This window comes from Hemitrygon akajei, chromosome 23 (genome assembly GCF_048418815.1).
Source record: "Hemitrygon akajei chromosome 23, sHemAka1.3, whole genome shotgun sequence".
In the NCBI taxonomy this organism is placed as follows: Eukaryota; Metazoa; Chordata; class Chondrichthyes; order Myliobatiformes; family Dasyatidae; genus Hemitrygon; species Hemitrygon akajei.
In genome coordinates this window covers 40,348,807-40,369,944 of record NC_133146.1, presented here as the reverse complement: position 1 = coordinate 40,369,944, position 21,138 = coordinate 40,348,807, and the positions used below count along the sequence as shown (strand labels likewise).

The window sequence follows — 21,138 nt, the reverse complement described above, 5'->3', positions numbered from 1 at the left end:
TGATTTTATGTATTGCACTGTACTACTACCACGAAAGAAACAAATTTCATTACATATGTGAGTGATGATTAACCTGATTCTGATATGGGTCTCTGTTATGGATAAAGCTTGCGGGGAAGGGAGGAGAAAGCACCAGAGAGACATTCTGTAATGATCAATAAACAAATTGTTTGGATTCAAATGGCCTTGCATGGTGTCTCAGGGCTGGGTGTGTCTGCACCCGTACTGCCTTCCCACCCCCCCCCCCCCCCCCACCCTTGCCACTCCGTTTCTGCTACCTGTCCCACCCCTCCTACGGTACTCCATACTTGTCATTCCCAACATCCTTTGCTCCAGTCAGGTTTACAAAATTGATGATGAGGTTCTGTAGGATGTCTAGGCACATGTATTCATAAATCCATGGAGGTAGAAGAGCATGTTGAGATCATACAGTTGAGGCATTCTGAAATAGAGGTACAGACCACAAAAAAAAGCATGCACTGGATTGGCTAAACAAGCTGTTTTGTGCCATAACAGGTTAATTATTACATTATATGTACTCGCCTTACAAGCTCAATATTGTATCTGTTTAAGTACATTTTTTTCCCTTTACTCTTGTATAACACTACACATTTTTAATAACAGTATCCAGCAATCACTCACAGTTTTGGTGCCTCGTGTTTGGCCATTTTTACGCCATACTATTTCTTCTGTTCGGAAAGCAGCTTTGGAAACTTTATTCACTCTTCTGTCTACGCAAGACCAAGTATGTATGATATACTGTGGAACTGCTTACCTGCTTGCATTGATTTTATAAATACTTTCAGAGTGTGATTACTTTTACACAGTATATTTACAATGTAACTATTTTCTTTTCAGTCCTGTGTAATGTGGTTAACGCCAATTCTACAGGATATGTTGAGACATATATATCAATCGTGTATCTTGGAAAGTAATCAAGAAATTTTGGAACTTATTCAGAAGGTAACTTTTCCTTGTATTTAATGATATAATGCAGAAAATTTAATAAATGGTATTTAAATAGATTGTTTTAAATGATTCTGTTATTGAATCTTTTGCATTTGATTTAGTTATTTTATTTCATTTCATTCTTTGCTAATTGTAGAATCAATTGGCCATTTAATGTGTGCTTGATTAGATAAAATACTTGAGGTGTTACAAAGTTTTATCAGCAGTTTATTTCAAATAGTATTTTTGTTTAAATCTAGGGATTCCAAGTGCGGAGCAAATTCCCCAGGAGCAGCAAATAGTTCAGGGAGTGCATTGAAATGCTATTTATTAGTTTTGTTTATGCTTGTGTCAGTTTAATATTAGTTTGCTATTGCAATTTCATGGAAAAGTTACAAACTCAGCTTAGTAGATAAGGGAAACAATAATCCTATTGCATGAGCAAACACGAGGAAATCTGCAGATGCTGGAAATTCAAACAACAACACACAAAATGCTAGTAGAACACAGCAGGCTAGGCAGCATCTATAGGGAGAAGCGCTGTCGACGTTTCGGGCCGAGACCCTTCGTCAGGACTAACCGAAAGGAAAGATAGTAAGAGATTTGAAAGTAGTGAGGGGAGGGGGAAATGTGAAATGATAAGAGAAGACCGGAGGGGGTGGGATGAAGCTAAGAGCTGGAAAGGTGATTGGCGAAAGTGATACAGAGCTGGAGAAGGGAAAGGATCATGGGATGGGAGGCCTCAGGAGAAAGAAAGGAGGGGGGGAGCACCAGAGGGAGATGGAGAACAGGTAAACAACTAAATATGTCAGGGATGGGGTAAGAAGGGGAGGAGGGGCATTAACGGAAGTTAGAGAAGTCAATGTTCATGCCATCAGGTTGGAGGCTACCCAGCCGGTATATAAGGTGGTGTTCCTCCAACCTGAGTTTGGATTCATTTTGACAGTAGAGGAGGCCATGGATAGACATATCAGAATGGGAATGGGACGTGGAATTAAAATGTGTGGCCACTGGGAGATCCTGCTTTCTCTGGTGGACCGAGCTTAGGCATGAAGCAGCTTACCTGACATACTGGTTAAGATGCATTAACAAAAATTATTGCTGTGCAACTATTGGTCCATATATATGTATGTGTTTCATTAATTACTATTGCTTGGTTAGCAGGAACTGTGATCTGGTGAATCAAATTGTTTTTCCCATCCTATTTCACATTGATGACAGTAGTTGGCATTTGTATGGATATTGCAGTCCAGTTGCAATCAAATACTTAAAGGGGCTATTAAGGGACACTTTATAATCTTAACAGGCAAAAAACAATGCAAGGTTGTGAGTACCATTTAGGATAATTTATATCTCGCATACCATTTATCAAAGAATTTAATGTGAAAAGACTTTTTTTTACACAAGTACCTTTACAAATTTAATGGAATTCAGTGAATATGTTAATCTTCTAGATTGCTCATTTCTGTATCTTATAATGTATATCTAGAAATATGTTTTCATTTCAATTGTATGTCAATATTTACAATGCAGAGAAGCCATTTTGCCCAGTATATTAATGTTTCTTCAGGTAAACATGCAAGGTATAGGGTACTGTCGGCCCCATCCATTTACACAGTGTTCCAGTTGTCCTCATCATGCAGATGCAATAGATTTTCACATCTCCCTTCAGTCCTTCTACCAATTACCGTACTTTAAATCAATGTCCTTTGCTTTTTTATCTTCAAGCTGTTGGAAATACAATATTTACTATTTAACCAAACCTCCACAATTTTTTTTAAAATTTCATTTAGGTCTTTCTTTAGCCTTCACTATTGTAGAGGAAACAGGCCTATTCTGTCTTTACACTTAGGTTAAAATTCTCCTGTCCTCACAAATCCTTTTAAATTCTGTGTACCCTCTTCAGTGTATGATTAGAAATAAAATTATCACTATGTAAATTAGTCTCCATATATTTAACGCATCAATAAAGCATTATTTTCCTCTTGTATTTAGGTGTGGTTGGAATTGTTGAATAAAGCCCCTCTTCAATATGTGGTTGCTGCTGCTTGCCCTTGGATGGGAGCTTGGTTATGTTTAATGATGCAGCCTTCTCATTTGCCTATCGATTCAAATATGCTTCTAGAGGTTAAAGCCAAATCAAAGGTAATTTTTATTGGTATTAGATGTTGATTTCCCTTACTTTAAGGGTGCACTGCGCGTCTGTACATTAGGAAACTGGGCTTCATGTCATTCATCCCTTCCCTGAAGCATGTAACATCATGAGTCTTATTCTAAAATATCTGCAGATGTAGATTCTCTGTCAGCCATTTCCTGCTACACAGCACTATTCATAACAATTAGGGTCAATGACAACACTCAGGAAAACATGAAATGTTTTCCACATCCTCCTCTCAGTGATGATGAAATTCATCACAACCTCCAGTGCATCTGCAGAACCTTTGGTCGTGTTCAAGGAAGAAGATCTAACACCTGCCACAAAGCTTGTCAGCATCGATCCTTGCATTGTCCCTCGCATCCAGTTCAGAGTTATGCACATAAGAGATACCACCAGAACTGTATCTGCAAAATTTGAGAAGGAGAAACTAAATTCCAGTGTGTCTGTATTTCAGTGGAATGAAGGAAATTACAATGGCATGAGAGGGGAACTGGCCAAAGTTGACTGGAAATGGACACTAGCAGGAAGGACAGCAGAGCAACAATGGCTGGAGTTTCTGTGAAAAATGATGGAAGTGCGAGATAGATATATTCCAAATAAGAAATTTTCAAATGGGAGAAGGACACTACTGTGGCTGACAAGTGAAGTTAGACCCAAAGTAAAAGGAAAAGAGAGGGCATATGAGGAAGCCAAGGCTAGTGGGAAGACAGAGGATTGGGAAGCTTTTAAGAAGTTGCAGAAGGAAACTAAGAAGGTCATTAGGAAGGAAAAGAATTATGAAAGGAAACTGGCAACTAATATCAAAAAAGATACTAAAAGCTTTTTTAAGTGTATATAAAGGGCAAAAGAGTTGAGGGTAGATATAGGACCAATAGAAAATGATGCTGGAGATACTGTAATGAGAGACAGAGATGGCAGAGGAGCTGAATGCATATTTTGCATCAGTCTTCACAGTGAAAGACATCTGCAGTATACTGGACGTTCAAGAGTGTCAGGGAAGTGAAGAATATGCAGTGAAAATTACAACTGAGAAGGTGTTCAGGAAGCTTAATGGTCTGAGGGTGGATAAATCTCCTGGACCTGATGGAATGCACCATTGGGTTCTGAAGGAAGTAGCTGGAGAGATTGCGGAGACATTAACAATGATCTTTCAAGAATCAATAGATTCTGGCATTGCACCGGATGCCTGAAAAATTACAAATGTTATTCCACAATTTAAGAAGGGTGGGAGGCAGCAGAAAGAAAACTATAGACCTGTTAGCCTGACATTAGTGGTTGGGAAGTCGTTGGAATTGATTGTTGGGGATGAGATTATGGAGTACCTGGAAACACGTGACAAGATAGGCCAAAGCCAACATGGTTTCCTGAAAGGAAAATCCTGCCTGACTAACCTGCAGGGTAGACAAAGGAGATGCAGTAGATGTAGTGTACTTGGATTTTCAGAAGGCCTTTGACAAGGTGCTACATTTGAGGCTGCTTAAGAGCCTATGGGATGTTGAGGCTCTATAAGGCACTTGTGAGACCACACTTGGAGTATTGTGTGCAGTTTTGAGCTGCTAAGTTTAGAAAGGATATACTAACATTGGAGAGGGTTCAGAGAAGATCCACAAGAATGATTCCAGGAATGAAAGGGTTACTGTATGAGGAATGTCTGGCAGCTCTTGGGCTGTATTCCCTGGAGTTCAGGAGAATGAGGTGGTGGGGGGGGGGAATCTCATAGAAACATTCAGAATGTTAAAAGGCCTGAACAGATAAGATCTGGCAAAGTTATTTCCCATGTTAGGAGAGTCTAGAACAAGAGGGCATGACTTCAGGATTGAAGGAAGTCCGTTTAGAACAGAGATGTGGAGAAATTACTTTAGTCAGAGGGTGGTAAATCTGGAATTTGTTGCCACGAGTGTCTGTGAGGCCAAGTCATTGGGTGTATTTAAGGCAGAGATAGATAATTTCTTGATTAGCCAGGGTATCAGAGGGTATGGGAAAGGCAAGGGAGTGGGGATGACTGGAGGAATTGGATCAGCCCATGATTGAATGGCAGAGCAGACTTGATGGGCAGAATGGCCTGCTTCTGCTCCTATATCTTCTGGTCTAAAACTATTGTCAGGTCAATGATGGCACTGATAAAACTCATGATACACTTAACCAGAATTTCTAGGTCATGCACATACACAACCTAGTGAGTACAACAGACTGAGCCTCATGGGTATGACTCCAAAGAAGAAAAATCACCGAATAGTGAAGAACAACTAGAAATGGAGGATGGAGGTGCAGGGAATATGGAAGGCCTTTTCACATGAAGTTGGATGGGAAGCTATGATATTAAAAGAACATTTTGTAATGATGTTTTAAATTTGTGTCGTGAAAAAATAATTTTTCACTTAAGCAACCAATAAGAATAAATGAAGGGGATCTCATTGAAACCCATCAAATGTTGAAAGACCCGGATGGAGTGGATGTGGAGGGAATGTTTCCTATAGTGGGGGAACCTAGGACCAGCAGACATTACCTCAGAATAGAGGTACGTCCATTTAGAACAGAGATGAGGAGGAATTTCTTTAGCCAAGGTCGGTGATTCTGTGGAATTCATTTCCACAGGTGGCTGTGGAAGCTAGGTCATTGAGTGCATTTAAGACTGAGTTTGATAGATTTTTCATATGTCAGGGCTTGAAAGGTTACAGTGAGAATGTAGGAGAATGGGGTTGAGAGAGAAATAGATTAGCCATGATGAAATGCTGGAGCAGACTTGAATGGCCTAATTCTACTCCAGTATCTTATGATTTAATCATAGTCCCATTTCCTTACAGTCCAGGTATGAGTAGATTAAACAGATTTGAACTGAAATTAATGCATTATTGAATTGGAAAGTGCCTACAAATTGATCAATAATTCATCCATTTCTTTGGTAGGAATATAGTTATAATTGTAAAATTTGAAATATGTATGATGCAACTCATCCAGACCAGCTGTATGTAACCATTCTTATTTTAATTTAGGAAAAATATTGTACTAAGCACCGACAAGGGCAAGCTCCAGCAAAAGAAGTGAAGCAAGAATATGTTGCTGGTTTAGACACCATTAATGAGGATCAAGCTACCAGAGATTATGTAGTAACGCGAACACGCCTAAAGGCAGCCAGGTATGTTAACTCATTTTAAAATAATTTGTACTGAGATTCACAAAATTGCTTCCATTTTATATTTACACATACACAATAAATATCAAGAATATGACATGAAGAGTCCTTGAAAATGTGTCCAGAGGTGGCTGGAATATTTCAATGATGGGGCAAGTGAAGTGAAATATCCCCTTTGGTTAAGCGCCTGATGGTTGAGGGTAATGATAGTTCATGAACTTGATGGTGAGAGTCCCGTGGCAATATTTTGTGTAGATATGCTCAATGGTGGGGAGTATTTTACCCGTGATGGACTGGGGTATTCACTACTTTTTGAAAGATTTTCCATTCAAGACCATTGGCATTTCCATACCAGGTTGTGATCCATCCAGTCAATATGCTCTCCACTACACCGTGCCAAATCTTCGCAAACTCCAAATGAAGTAGAAGCGCTGCCATGCTTTCTTTGTAATTTGCACTTGCATGCTGGGTCCAGAACAGGTCCTCCAAAGTGATTACACTGAGGAATTTAAAGTTGCTGATCCTCTCCACCTCTGATCCTCTGATGAGGACTTGCTCATGGACCTCTGGTTTCCTCCTCCTGAAGTCAATAATCAGCTATTTGGTCTTGCTGACATTGAGTAAGAGGTTGTTATGGCACCACTCAACCATATTGAGGAAGAAATTGAGAGTTTTGCTTTGGATGTAATATTCAATTCAGAGTTGTGCTAAACTACTTATCTCTGCAAAGGTTTATCAAATTTGCATAATACTCATCTTTTCCTGAAATAAAAACAGTCTGTACAGGTACCTCAGGTAGCCCTGTCAACTTGTAGCAAGTGTTGCAAGTGGCTGGCAGAATGCAACCCTGAGCTTTGCATCTCAGTGCTGACCAGCTGCTCCTCTCCCCATAGGCTTCTCTAATACTGGCCCTCACAGACAGCTTCTGAACACTGAAGCTCTTGTTGCAATAAAGCACCCATGACTCAGAGGAATTACACTCTTATTCTTTAGGTTTTGTGTTGATACTTCTGGATAACAGGTTAACTTCACTAAGTTAACAATGTAATGATTACTTTAGTCACAGCTGAAGTGTGGCCAAAGTATGAATTCCTTTGAACTTGTGATAATTTTACCCAAATTGTACTGTTTTACAGTTGTTCTACATCTAATTGAGGTAGTAAAATTTATACCTTCTTGTTCAAAGGTTGCTAGGAGCACTCTGCTGTTCCATGTGTGAGCCAAGTGTCAATTCCATCAATCAAGAAGTGAAACCTGCTGAGTCTCTTGCTCAACTTTTATTGTTCCATTTGAACTCCAAGTCTGCACTGCAGAGAATTGCTGTTGCATTAGTCATTTCTGAATGGGCAAACCTCAAAAAGGTATTGAGTTTATTAGAACTATTAATGGTTTTAAGTTGTTGTGATTTCTTCATTTGTTGCTTGACCGTTTTAAAAGGATGCTGAACTTTAAGCCTACATCTTGAATGATGTGTGTTACAATTCACTACTGAACACTTAACCAAGCTGTTTTGAGTCTGAGCAAATTGTTAAGATGTGGTATGCTAGAAATTTGGATTGTATCTCATTAAGATTATGTGCTTGAAGTATTAACTTGTCTCAGTTTCATTGTACATTTATCACACGACAGAATAGTTTGACGGAAAGCATTTTCATTTAATAATCTTGAAATTTTGTTTACATGTCTCTCACTCTTGGAGTTTAACCAGCTATGCTCATTTGTGTATCAAGTGTTCTATATTGTATCTGTTTACGAAAGTTCAGAAAATTTTATACATGTAAAAATTCAGAATTTGTTAGAATCATGTTTCATTTAGAACCTGTCTTTTTATCTTTCTGAGGAACCTGGATACTTGATAGTTAATGTAACATTTAAACTGTCAAGCTCGTTTATTCAATATGCAAGTTGAAGCATTTTGCATATTGTACATTTTGTGAGCAATTTTAACTTTATGACAATGACTGAATCTGGGCTTTGATTTAATTCTAGGACTGTGTGGTTGTATCTAATGCTGTACAGCCACGATTGATGGCTATATTGTCTGAACATCTTTATTACGATGAGATAGCTATTCCATTTACGCGAATGCAGAATGAATGTAAGCAACTGATTGCATCATTAGTTGAAGCCAACTGTGATGTCAGTAGCAGTGTGAACAACAGTGTCTTTACCATAGATCAAGCAAGTGAACTGGTAAGTTTGTTTAAACAGAGAAGCAGCAGTGAGAAGTGTGAACTAGACTGAAAGATATAATTGTCAAAAGACTGCACAGTTTTCCATCTCCAAGCTTGTGAGATTTAATCTAAGCAAATTCTGAGCATGATAGTTGTCTAGCAGTTAGCTAATGTTTTTATTTTATAAAAGTGTAGCATTTTAAATTCAATATTGTTTTAGAATATTTGATATTTGTCATTTGCATATTGTCATGTTTTTTTTTGTTTCCCATGTATCAAAATTTGTGAGCAATTCCTGTATAAATTTTATCTAAAACAGAACTCCGCATTTTGTAAATTAAAGGAAAGATGCAAATTTTAGTGGTCAGGTTGGAGGCGCATACATTAAACGTGCACAGGAAAACCACAGGCTATTTGCTTAACTAAAAATATCCCTATATAAAACTACCTAAGTAAGTAGATATAAGCAGAGAGAGTGATGACACTTTGAAGTTCAAAGATATGTAATAATTTTTTTTTGGCCAGGCCTGACTTAAAGTGCATTGAGAATATTCAAATGGAAGTACACCCTATCCTCATTATATGTGGGGGATATGTTCCTTGCAGTTGGCGCATAATGTGAAAATGCATAATGTGAATAATTATTTAAATAGGGATGCGTTCCAGAGGGCTTCCTAAATATGTTTTATCTGTAATTTATTCACATTTTCATACCAATGCGACATAAAAGCAGTACCACAAGGCAATATTCGTATTATATTTCATCAATTTAAGGTAATATTCAATGTAATAAGTCATAGAAAGTTAACATACTAGGGTGTACAGTACTCACCAACAGTGCTAGGTGTGTTCGCTCCAGGAGATGAGTGGTGGTTGTGGTGTCGGGATCATATCACAGAACTCTTAGAACTCCCGGCAGCAGGAAATGACACCGGTTTGAATAAAGTGGTGAGGGTTGTTTGCTTGGCAGCATTTTGTTTTTCAGCATAAATTTGCTTTGTAGGGAAGAAGGGTTGACGGCAGGGAATGACTGAAATGCTGACTCTGTTCTAAACTTGGGTCCATGTCCATCACCATTTGTGCCAAGTGTTCGGACTTCCACCATTCCCTCACCGTTGGTAAACTCCCGGGATTTTCAAAATCATCTGTTGCTTGCAGCAGCTGAGAGATAGTTTGCCGTAAAAAAAAAAAACACCTCGAATATGGATCGCACCTTGGTCAAGTGGCTGAATCAGTGATGTTTGTGTTAGGCGGCAGGAAACGCATTGTTATGTTAGGATGAATGCTGTCCAAATGTTTAGGATGGGCTGGCGCATTGTCAAGCAACAAAAGAACTTTGAAAGCAAGATCCTGTTCCCGGTAGTAGTGCCCCAGAGCTGTGTTACTTTCAGCTGATGCCGTGCTGTTTATAATTTCCAATCTTTTTTCAAAGGTGTTAGAATGGTTCTCTGCCGCTCGGCTGATGGCCCAGGACATGATATCGGATGCTTTGGGGGCATAGTTAAATATATCAAGCACAAAATCACTGCACCGTAGGTAAAAACAACAAAAGTTTAAGAGCGCAAGACCACACATCCACACCTTGCCAAAACCAATGCGAGACTGGCGAGAGTGAGGTTGTGAGGCGCGCGCACATGACTTGTATTGGCAGGAAAGCAGTGCTCCTTGCATAACTGTGAGTTTTGGACGCATGTAAGGAGACGTTGGTAGAAATAGGTTCCTCGCATAACTGTGATTCCGCATAGCCTGAAGATGCATATAACGAGAATAGGGTGCGTTGTAAATGCCAGATCACTAAAGTTAACAATTTTTAACAGTTTTTGTATAACGTTGGTGCTCATTCTCTTCAGTGTAAAATATAAATTAATGTCCTTGATTCTTTTTAATTGAAGATCACTACAACATTCAATGAAGTGACATCGTCCCATCATTTGAAGCCCAGTGTTATCCAACAATTGGATGGCAAGCGCCAGCAGGTACAGATGACTGTGGCAGAAACAAATCAAGAATGGCAAACTCTTCATCTGAGGGTTCATATATTTTCTGCTTGTGCAGTTATTAACTTGCAGCAACTTCCAGAAAAACTGAATCCTATCATTAAACCATTAATGGAAGGAGTGAAAAAGGAGGAAAATATACTTGTTCAGAATTATGCAGCTTCTTGCATTGCTAAATTGCTCCAACAATGTACAGCAAGATGTCCTTGTCCCAATCCCAAAATTGTGAAAAACCTTTGCAACTCTGTTTGCGTGGATTGTACAGTAACTCCTTCAGCAACCTCTCCAGTACCCACATCTAACAGTGTGGATAACACTAAAGGTAATAATATATGAAGAAGGGTCACATCATGTCAATGTGTAGAGATATTCATTTCAAATTGAATTAGTTAAATGTTAACATTTAGCAACTTCTGTATTTTCACTTCTTGTCCAAGCTCTTGTGTAACTGGGTGATCAATAGTACCCCACAGCTTTGTACAATTTTGTGCATTAAATATTGTGTCAGTCTTCATGCATCATGATGTTATTGTGTCTGCATGATTTAGTCATTCTAATAAGAATTTGCTCTTGATAAATATGCTTGTCTAAATATATACATGTTTAATAATATAAACCTTTTAAAATGAATACTTAAATATCAATTGTACTGGTGTAAAGAACTGAATAGTATATACTGATAATTTAAGATTTAGATGTTCAGTGTTTAGAATCTAATTTAAAAATATACTAACACATCAATTGTGTGTTTTCATTTAAGGACCAAATTCTGAAAAAGATGGAATGCATCATGCAGTAAATAAGACCAAGGGAATCATCACACTCTACAGGCATCAACAAGCTGCTTTTGCTCTAACTAGTAGACGAGGGCCAACGCCCAAAGCTCTCAAAGGCTCATCTGCAGACATTCCTCAAGGGAGTGTGGGGATTAGTTTGAATGAACATGATGAGGTAAGTGACTAATTACAGATGTAATACAGTTTAAACTAGTCAAGTGTATATTTCTTGGCTCATTACATGCTAGCAGGCCAAATAATTGGATATTCTTTTCCATATACTCTGATTTGTGTTAATTGATAGAAATTGAATTATTGATGTGTCTGTGTTCTTTCATCATTAAATCTAAGAGATGTACATCATTGATAGTCATTTCCTTCAGTGGATCACTGGTCTAGACTTATTTCCATTGACATTGAATAGGTGAAATTTTAGCTCCTAAGTGGTTGTTCAGTGAGTACCTAAAGATTCTAGTTTAATCTATTCATTAAACTAATCAATTACAGTAATAGGTCATTATCTGAACTGGGGAGGAGCAGCACATTATGGGTTGCTGTTTCTCTTGCACTATCATTTCAGAATATTATGTCAACTTTAGAGAACCCAAAATATTTGGGATTTGTTTTCAATATTTAAGGAACAACCCTTGTATCTGTTGCAGACCCAGAAGTCAAACCTAATTCAGAGAAGAGGAGCTGAATATGCACTTACCACAATTGGAAAGCACTTTGGTGCAGAAATGGCTACAACTCTGCCTTATCTCTGGGACTCTATGGTTGGACTCCTAAAAACTCATGTAGATGTTCATAATTTCAGTATGTAAATTTTCCCTATATCATTGTTATATAATTTTGTTCTATATACTATATGATATAGAGAGAAAATAGCTTATTTATGCTTTTTTTTACAGATGGAAATGTGGTACTTGAAAAGGGAGATATTGCTGCCCAAGAATTAGTTAACTCATTACAGGTGCTGGAAATCACAGCAGCAGCAATGGGCTCTGACATCCATGCCCAGGTTTGTTAAACATGAAATCTAAAACAAAATGTATTTGCAACTAACTTTTATCAAAAAAATCTCAAAATACTCAACCTTGTACATTTAGAATTCATGTTTAATTGCTGGAAAAGTTAATTAAAGATGAGTGCATTGATGAAATAGTTTTCATAGCACATTTGCTTGAAGTTGCCTAGATCAATGTAATTTGCACACATTTGTCAATTTTGAAGTTAAGTTCCTGTTTCTAATTTATGATCTTTATGATCCTATCTGTAATTTTTGATGGTTTTACTAATAAAATGTGCTTTTAAATTCTTGAGTTTAATGTAAAATAATGAAAAGCAATTTAATTCTTTCTTTTTCAGTTATTGCAACATCTTCCACACCTTTGCACTTGTTTGCGACACCCATACACTGCAGTGAGACATATGGCTGCGAGATGTGTAGGTGTAATGAGCAAAATAGCTACAATGGAAACAATGAGCATTTTCCTGGAGAAAGTTCTTCCTTGGTTAGGAGCCATTGATGATAATACAAAGCAAGAGGGAGCAATTGAAGCTCTAGCTTGTATCCTTAATATACAAATCCAAATCTTGTATTCTCTTTATGTGTCTTCTGCACCTTCCACATACACATGATTTTCAAAAGTTTTACTGACTTGCATTTTCACGATAACTGAGGCTTTCATAGAGGCAGATGTGGTTACTTGTATGTTGGTCCACTTGAATGATGTGGAAGCAAGGTCACCAGTCATTAAGATGTCCCAAGAGTAATAGGCCTGCATAGTGATTGAAAAACAATTAATCATCCAATTTAAATAAAACTAGCTGAATTCATCTTTTACTATTCATACTGTTAACTAATTTTAGAATACATTTGGTTCTAAGAAAAATACTCTTAAGTTCACGTGTTACGTTGGAAAACCACAATGAAAGTTTTGAATTACATTGTTGGTGTTCATATTCTTCAGTGCTTCCTGTCGCCTCCCTTCTCCATTCCCCATTTCCCAATCATGATTCCCTCAGCCTGCACTGTACCCACTCTCAGTCAGCCATAGAGCCCCATCTCAAATTCAGGTTTATCAGACTCACATATGTCATGATTTTTTTTAAAGCAGCAGCTGTATGGTGCAGTGCATAAAATTACCATAGTACTGTGCTAAAGTCTTAAGACACGCTGAAGACTTTTGCACAGTACTGTATAGGGGAGAAAATCCACAAAGTTTTAACTAGGTACTCTCCACATTTCATAATTAAAGTTTAAAATAAAAATGAGTACTTTTATGTCTAAGAGTTATAGTAGAATGATTTGAAATAATTATATAAATATTTAATGAGAGCAATCACACAAATAATTCCTTAACAGCAATATACAGGTATTATGGAGCAACTTGATGTAGATATCATCCCATATATTGTCCTGTTGGTAGTCCCTGTACTGGGCAGGATGAGTGACCAAACAGATAGTGTGCGATTTATGGCTACACAGTGCTTTGCAACATTGATTAGATTAATGCCACTAGAGGTAAGTTTTGAAAGGTTGTATTTTGGCAGCTTAGCTATCCAGCTGCAACGTGAATACAGAATGTCCTTTGGTTCATTGTGGTCTGACCAACCACTCAACTATTGAGACTAAATCCATTGAACTTTAAAGCAGTTGTTCTGATTGTATCTTAGTCATTATGCACTAAATCTTGGAAACAGACCCTTCAGCCCATCAAGTCTGTGCCAAACTATTCAGCCTAGTCCAAGTGTCCTGCACCTGGACTATAGCATTGTGGGATTGATTTTAAATCGTATTGTCCTGTTTCCTTTCCTAAGTCTTTTAATTATTGATTTTTACACAGGAATACACTTCTATGTACATTATCAACATTATCATGATTTTGAACAACTTGAAATACTTCTTTTAAACACAGTTTACAAATTTTTACCTCGTTCTTGGAGAAATAATGAAAAGTACTACCTCTGGGAAATTCAGTTCACAATTTAATGTAGAAAAATGTGAAAGCCTGTGGCCTGTGAAGGTACCCAGCATATCCTCAGGACTACACTGATGATTGTGTCCTGGTGTCTTCAACTCAAAGGCAAGTCTGCACTACCACTGAGGCACATACTTATTGGATTCTTTCAGCCAGCAAGCACTAGAGTCTTTTACTTTATCAATTCCAAAAAATCCAAAGAGGATTCAGGATATGATCCATTGCATTATTCGATTCCCCAGATTTTCCACACGTAACTGGAGGAATGATAGATATATAATTTCAGTTTCACAATGGAATACATGATACAAATTCTAAATTACAGTCTATTTTACAGGCTGGTATTCCAGATCCACCAAATATGTCAGAAGAATTGATTAACCAAAAGGCCAGAGAACGCCATTTTTTGGAACAGTTATTAGATGGGACAAAGTTGGAAAATTACAAAATTCCTGTTTCTATCAAAGCAGAACTCAGGAAATATCAGCAGGTAGGAAACCCCTGTATTCCTGTGTTATTCTTGAGAGCAAAAGTTATTTGTGATACTTTTTTCCCTCTGTGAGCGGTTATCATGAAGGCATTTTTATTGTATTATACAAGATTGATTTGTAAACTTATGGTAGCTAATAACAGTGACCTCTGCTATGTCACTAAGATAACTTATATTAATGTGTTGTTGTGCATTTTATCATTGAAGGATGGTGTAAACTGGTTGGCATTTCTGAACAAATATAAGCTTCATGGAATTTTGTGTGACGATATGGGTCTGGGAAAGACGTTGCAATCAATTTGCATTCTTGCAGGGGATCATTACCTCAGGTAATTTGAAGAAAATGATTCACAATATATTTTGTTAAAACTCCATCATTGAAGGAGTAACGGTCAATTTTTTGTGTGTTCACAGAGCACAGGAGTATACAAAAACTCAGGCAGAAGATAACTCACCTCTACCATCATTGGTAGTATGTCCTCCAACCCTAACGGGACATTGGATAGATGAAGTGGGAAAGTTCTGTTCTAAAGAAATACTATATCCGTTGCACTATACTGGACCTCCCACTGAGCGGGCAAGGTGCATTTTAATTTGTTATGCCATGATCATTGTGTTCACAGATGCAGTAGTTATTAATCCATTTTATAAGTTTTGTGGCATATTTTATGTATATAAATAATCAACTTTTATTCTTTTATGAATTAAATTTCATTTATAATTTATTCATTTATAAATTGTGCATTTAAAAGACATTTTATCTGTAATATGTTTGTTACATTGGGTTTCAGGTTACAGCACCTTGTGAAAAATCACAACCTTGTTGTAGCATCATATGATGTTGTTCGAAATGACATTGATTTTTTCAAGTAGGTATACATTTCTACTCAAAATAGCAGGTGTTCTTTGTTGACTATTTAGTGTATGTTCTGTCTTAATTAACAATCTAGATTGGTTGTCATTATTTCTAGTGGAATGTTCACTTCGCATGAAACATTTGAACTTTCCTTCTATTTTCAGAAATATTAAGTGGAACTATTGTATTCTTGATGAAGGGCACATCATCAAGAATGGTAAGACAAAACTTTCAAAGGCAGTTAAGCAACTAACTGCAAGCTACAGATTAATACTTTCTGGAACACCAATACAGGTATTTATCTTTGTAGCGTTACAGGGTTTAGTCGAATAATGGCACAGTCCATTGAGTTGGTTAAAGGGAAAACATCAAACAGATGATGTAAAATGAGAAGGAATTTGTCACTAGAGCTACTTGATGCAAGTTGCAAATGCAAATGGTGCCATAGCCAGGTAGCATGAAGTAAATACTTTATATGTAGGATTCAATGAACTGAAATATTGCGGTTTTTTTTATTATTGTAGGCTGAGAATTGGCTCATTCAGTTTTTCCCTAGAATGATTGAACTAAAATTTGAAAGGATTTGGTAGCTACTGTTTTGAGGACCTTGATTTCTTTTGGTACCAAAAACTCATTAATAGAAACAATTGTTACTTAAAAGCCCAGGTGCAATGCTCTGTCTGTTACTAATTTTTTTTTATGATTGTATGGAGCTTTACTCCTTTCCATTAAGTCAGGAATGACTCATTACTGGCTGCAGTCCAAAGTATTAACCTTACTAAACAGTTAATTATGATCAGAATGAAACATTATTGTTGTGTATCCCTACATAGTGATGTGGAAACTACTTCATTTGGATTCATTTTAAATATTAAATAGAATTTACTTCAAACAGTTGAAGAAGTAGAAAATCCACCCCTTCAAAGTAAGAAATATGCTGTGCTTTTTTTTTCGTGGATGTGATGATACATTATTGGCCAGATTAAAAACAAAAGTTAAGAAATTACATTTGATAATTTTGTGACTAAGAAACAAAATAAATGTCAGAGTTTGAGAACAGAGGAGTATAAAATATATGGAGTACATGCTAAAACCTTTAAAGGAGGTATGATGCAGATAGAATGTTTAAAAGGCAAATAATGAAAGAAACATAAAAGGGTTGAAGCAGGTCAATATTAGTGGTTTAAGAAGTGGTATAAAATACAGTTTGACTTTTTAAACTGAAGTGATGCGCCATCTGTGTATAATAGAAAAGACAGGCATTATCTTTGTGTCATGCAGTTGTAGGACAATTAGAAATTATAAGTACTTAAAGGCATAATTTTGACATAAAGAAGGCAAATATTACTCTCAAATAAATGAGAGTGAATGATGTTTGCAACCCTTCATTATTTACTATGGTTGCTGCTCATAATTAGAGCGTCTCTAATGAAACAGTTAGTTATTTCATGTAAATAGAAGTACCTTGAATGATTAAAAAGAATAAATCTATCTTCAAGGGTAGTGTAATTAAGAACTGGAGAAGAGAGGGAAAAAAGGTAATCATGTTTTAGTTTTTAGACATTCTATTGAAATCCTGCAAGTTATCCCATTTACATGCTACAGATACTAAAATGGTTAGAGTTTTAAAAGAAATGAAAAAAATGACATTCAGAATAACCCAAATAAAAGGATATTTACTATAATAAAAATATTTGATTGTAACAGAAGAAATGCAAAACCAAAAGAAAGGTAAGATGATTCAATAAAAATGAATTTGGACGATGGATGCCCATCTTTTAATCCAATTTATAGATTGCAATAAAACTTAAAGCTTCAGTTTTAAAATTATTTCTACAGAGCACATGGGCTTCAGATACTTTGCTCTATCATTTAATCTTAAATATGCTTATCACTAGATAATGTGTTGTCATTGAATTAGAATGTGTAATTTAATCTCAGATCATGAGATGAATTGGAAGTAAACACTCGAAAAATTGATACGCTGGAAGTTTCCTGTAAACATTTAAGGTGTTTAATTTTAAATTCATTTTGTGTTAATGCAGAACAATGTCTTGGAACTCTGGTCATTGTTTGACTTCCTGATGCCAGGATTTTTGGGTACTGAGCGGCAATTTGCAGCTCGTTATGGAAAGCCAATATTAGCTAGCAGAGATGCTAGGAGTTCTTCAAAGGAGCAGGAGGCAGGTAAGATGATATTTTGTACCTGTAGGGTGTGATTCTGAGAGGCTGTCACATTACCAGTCTGGGTCTGCTTGTTCAGTTTAGACACCAGTCTCAAATATTGGTGAGGAGGACTTTGCAAAGCCAACTAGGCTGGAAGTACTTTTGAACTAACTGAACTGCATAGTCCATCGAGTTCTATTATGTCATTTCAAATAATGGTAACTAATACAACTAGTTTGCTAGAAATTTAAGAATCAACCACTCAGAATCAGTTTAAATTCACATCTAGGCCAGACCAAGTAAGGTGGCAGACTTTCTCCCTATTAATAAACCTTTTTTTTTTTGATACGGTCTAGTAGGTGCTGTGGACCGGTGATTGTTGTACCAATTTTTTTAAAGTATTGTCTGAATATGAATTCCTTACCAGACATAGTTTGAACTTGAGCCTCTAGATTGTCAATCCAGGCATCTGGATTACTAGTTCAGTAATTTAACCTCTGCACACCAGGTCCATAAGATCATATATGAATATAAAGTGTCTTGAGAGGATAGTCTTATGGGTGAATCCTGAATTAGGGCTACTGTTTTAGAAATATAGTTGCTCATTTTGGATGAGAATGAGACAAAATTTCTTTTCTGTTGGAAGATTAGGAGTCTGGAACACTGTCAAAGATTGATGAGTACAGGGTCTTCGTCTATTTTTAAGGAAAATGTAGATTTTTGATACCATGGAGAAATGGAAGTGTGAAATTGCAGTCAGATCAGCCTTGATCTTGTTAAATATTGGAGCTGATTTGAGGAGCTAACTGTTCATATTCCTAATTTCAAAGTAAATTATTACCATGGTATGTATATGTCACCATGTTACAAACCTGTGTTTCATTTTCTTGGGTGTTACTGTTTTACATACACAGTAAATCCAAGAAACACAATAAAAGGCTGCACCCAACAGAATGGGCAAACCAGTGTGCAAAAGACAACAAACTGCCAATACAAAAGAGAAAAAAAAAATGAAATAAGCAATAAATATCAAGAACATGAGATTAAAGTTTTCTTGAAAGTGAGTCCATCGGTTGTGGGAATATTTCAATGATGGGGTGAGTGAAGTTATCCCCTCTGGTTCAAGAACACGATGGTTGAGGAGTAATAACTGTTCCTGAACTTGGTGGTGTGGGTCTCAAGGCTCCTGTATCACTTTCCTGATGGCAGCAGCGAGAAGAGAGCATGGGCTGGATGGTGGAGGTCCTTAATGATGGACGTTGTTTCCTGCGACATCACTTCGTGTAGATGTGCTCAGTGGCCTTTATCTGTGGTGAGCTGGCATTTTCTGTTCAATGTCATTGGTGTTTCCATACCAGGCCATGATGCAACCAGTCAGTATACTCTCCACCATACATCTATAGATGTCATGCTGAATCTTTGCAAACTTCTAAGTAGAGGTGCTGAGTCGTGAAGCAATACTTTTCTCTTGAACTTGTCTAATAAAATCATTTTTGATATTTTTCGTCTGTGCACCTTGTTCTGATTAACTTGAGTTCATAGTGTTTTATTTTCAATGTGGATAATCAACTTGTATTCTGCATCAAAAACAAAGTAATAATATTAGCTCAGATGCATATATAGTTTGAAATTGCAGTCTTGAAGACTTTTTGACACTTTTAAATTGCCCAAGTTGCCATTCACAGTAAAATTCTGCACTAAATGATCAGGTCAGTCAGTAAGCTTCTAAAAGCAAACTTTAAAAGAAAAGGTGGTTTACTTGTTTCATCATTCAATTATTTTCATGTTGATACAGTTGTAAAATAATTATGTCATTAGAATTAGTTTTTATATTTAAAAAAATTCAATATGTGTCAGTGCATGAAGTTTTAGTTTGCAATTTTCTTATAAAGTAAAAATTCAGAAAAACCTTGTTCTCATGCCATAGGTGTTCTTGCAATGGAAGCATTGCATCGACAAGTACTTCCTTTCCTACTACGCAGAATGAAGGAAGATGTCCTTCAAGATCTTCCACCTAAGATAATACAAGATTATTACTGTAATCTCAGTACTTTACAGGTATGTTGTAATATCATGAAGAAAGCTCCAACAAAATCCCTGAAACTGACAGTGTAATGATATTTGCGTGTTTTGTGATTGGAACTTGCAGAAATGCAGTGACTAAGAGTTCAGGCATTTAGAATAGAAGTAGTGTGTCAGCAATTTTCTTCTGGCCTTTTTTCACATGGCAATGGGAACTTATACTTTCACTGAAAGAAGTTGCAACAACATTTAGGCGTTGCACAAAATTCTTCGATGAGCAATTTTCTCACTAGGTTTGGATTCAAGTTAAGAAGTCATGAAGATAGTATGTATTCAACATTTACCCTGGGGAGTACAGTTTGGTCAAATGAGGGATTGGTCTTTTCCTTCCACCATCTTTTTCTGCCCTTTGCAGTCTCCACTCTCCCTATCCAAACCATCGCAATAGTAATACTGTTAGATGATGTGATCAGATACCCCTATTTGCCTCTGAATGCACCTCCTTTCCCTCATCATCCCCCAACTCTACTACCCATTGAGCCTTTCTTCACCTCTGCTTCTGTGTGGTTTGCATTTTGACTGACTTCCTCTACATTGGAGGACAAATGACACAGTGTCAGTGGCCTTTTTTTTGATTGCTTTGAGGATTGCACAAATTTAGTCTGGGATACTCATGCACAGTTTTCTTAATACTCCTTTGGAGGCATTGCATAATCTATCATTTCCTTGCTTTGACAATTTTAATATTAATCAACTTTAATAAATCACATATTTTATAAAGTAAATTATGATAAATCTTTTTAAAAATATATGCATTCCCTTGAAATTACCTTCTGACTGAAAAATTTCCAATGGACAAATTAATTTGATGGATGGAAGATTTTGTTTCTTATTGTGATTATTGAGGTGGCTGATTTTTTAAATTCTAGATACAACTGTATGAAGATTTTGCTAAATCTCGTGCTAAGTGTGACGTTGAAGACACTATATCATCAAGTACAGTCGCAGAAGAAAATGAGAAACCTAAACTCAAAGCCACTGGGCATGTATTTCAGGTAAATATATTTTCTGAGATTTTTGTAAAGCTCTTGACACCAGTTGTGTTTGAGGTTAATATGAGATTGCTCCATTTTTTGAAAGAAAGCTAAATGTTTGCTTAAAGTTTTGCCAGTTTTTTTTTAGTGGTTAGTTCTGGATTACTAAATCGCTGGAAATTGTAGAAGCTCAAAAGGTTTGACATTACATATCAAAGGTTTTAATGTCCTGACATCTGACAACCACGTGTGATGTATTTATGATTTAAAAGATGAGGTATTAGATCTTATTATAAATAATGAATTTGCACATTCAAATTTTATTTCATTTTTGAAAAGTACTACCAGACAGGCTTGGACTCAAGGTAAGCTATGTAACTCACATATACTCACGCATAAG

At 36.7% G+C, this 21,138-nt stretch overlaps 1 protein-coding gene across 3 annotated transcripts in view; it reads left to right on the top strand.

Annotated features, from left to right (window-relative positions):
* btaf1 (BTAF1 RNA polymerase II, B-TFIID transcription factor-associated) overlaps window positions 1-21,138 on the top strand; it is a 76,927-nt gene that overhangs the window by 43,746 nt on the left and 12,043 nt on the right. For 2 of the 3 annotated variants that reach the window (XM_073027494.1, XM_073027493.1), the window contains exons 14-33: window positions 625-745; window positions 859-963; window positions 2,944-3,093; window positions 6,100-6,242; window positions 7,426-7,600; window positions 8,229-8,432; window positions 10,306-10,732; window positions 11,171-11,361; window positions 11,849-12,002; window positions 12,098-12,207; window positions 12,555-12,756; window positions 13,565-13,713; window positions 14,508-14,660; window positions 14,868-14,989; window positions 15,075-15,242; window positions 15,452-15,529; window positions 15,681-15,810; window positions 17,562-17,703; window positions 19,610-19,740; window positions 20,634-20,759. In XM_073027494.1, the coding sequence (XP_072883595.1) occupies window positions 625-745; window positions 859-963; window positions 2,944-3,093; window positions 6,100-6,242; window positions 7,426-7,600; window positions 8,229-8,432; window positions 10,306-10,732; window positions 11,171-11,361; window positions 11,849-12,002; window positions 12,098-12,207; window positions 12,555-12,756; window positions 13,565-13,713; window positions 14,508-14,660; window positions 14,868-14,989; window positions 15,075-15,242; window positions 15,452-15,529; window positions 15,681-15,810; window positions 17,562-17,703; window positions 19,610-19,740; window positions 20,634-20,759 (3,181 nt within the window). Of the gene's footprint in view, window positions 1-624; window positions 746-858; window positions 964-2,943; window positions 3,094-6,099; window positions 6,243-7,425; window positions 7,601-8,228; window positions 8,433-10,305; window positions 10,733-11,170; window positions 11,362-11,848; window positions 12,003-12,097; window positions 12,208-12,554; window positions 12,757-13,564; window positions 13,714-14,507; window positions 14,661-14,867; window positions 14,990-15,074; window positions 15,243-15,451; window positions 15,530-15,680; window positions 15,811-17,561; window positions 17,704-18,596; window positions 18,907-19,609; window positions 19,741-20,633; window positions 20,760-21,138 lie in introns of those variants that run through there. The other variant, XM_073027495.1, reaches the window with a different exon arrangement.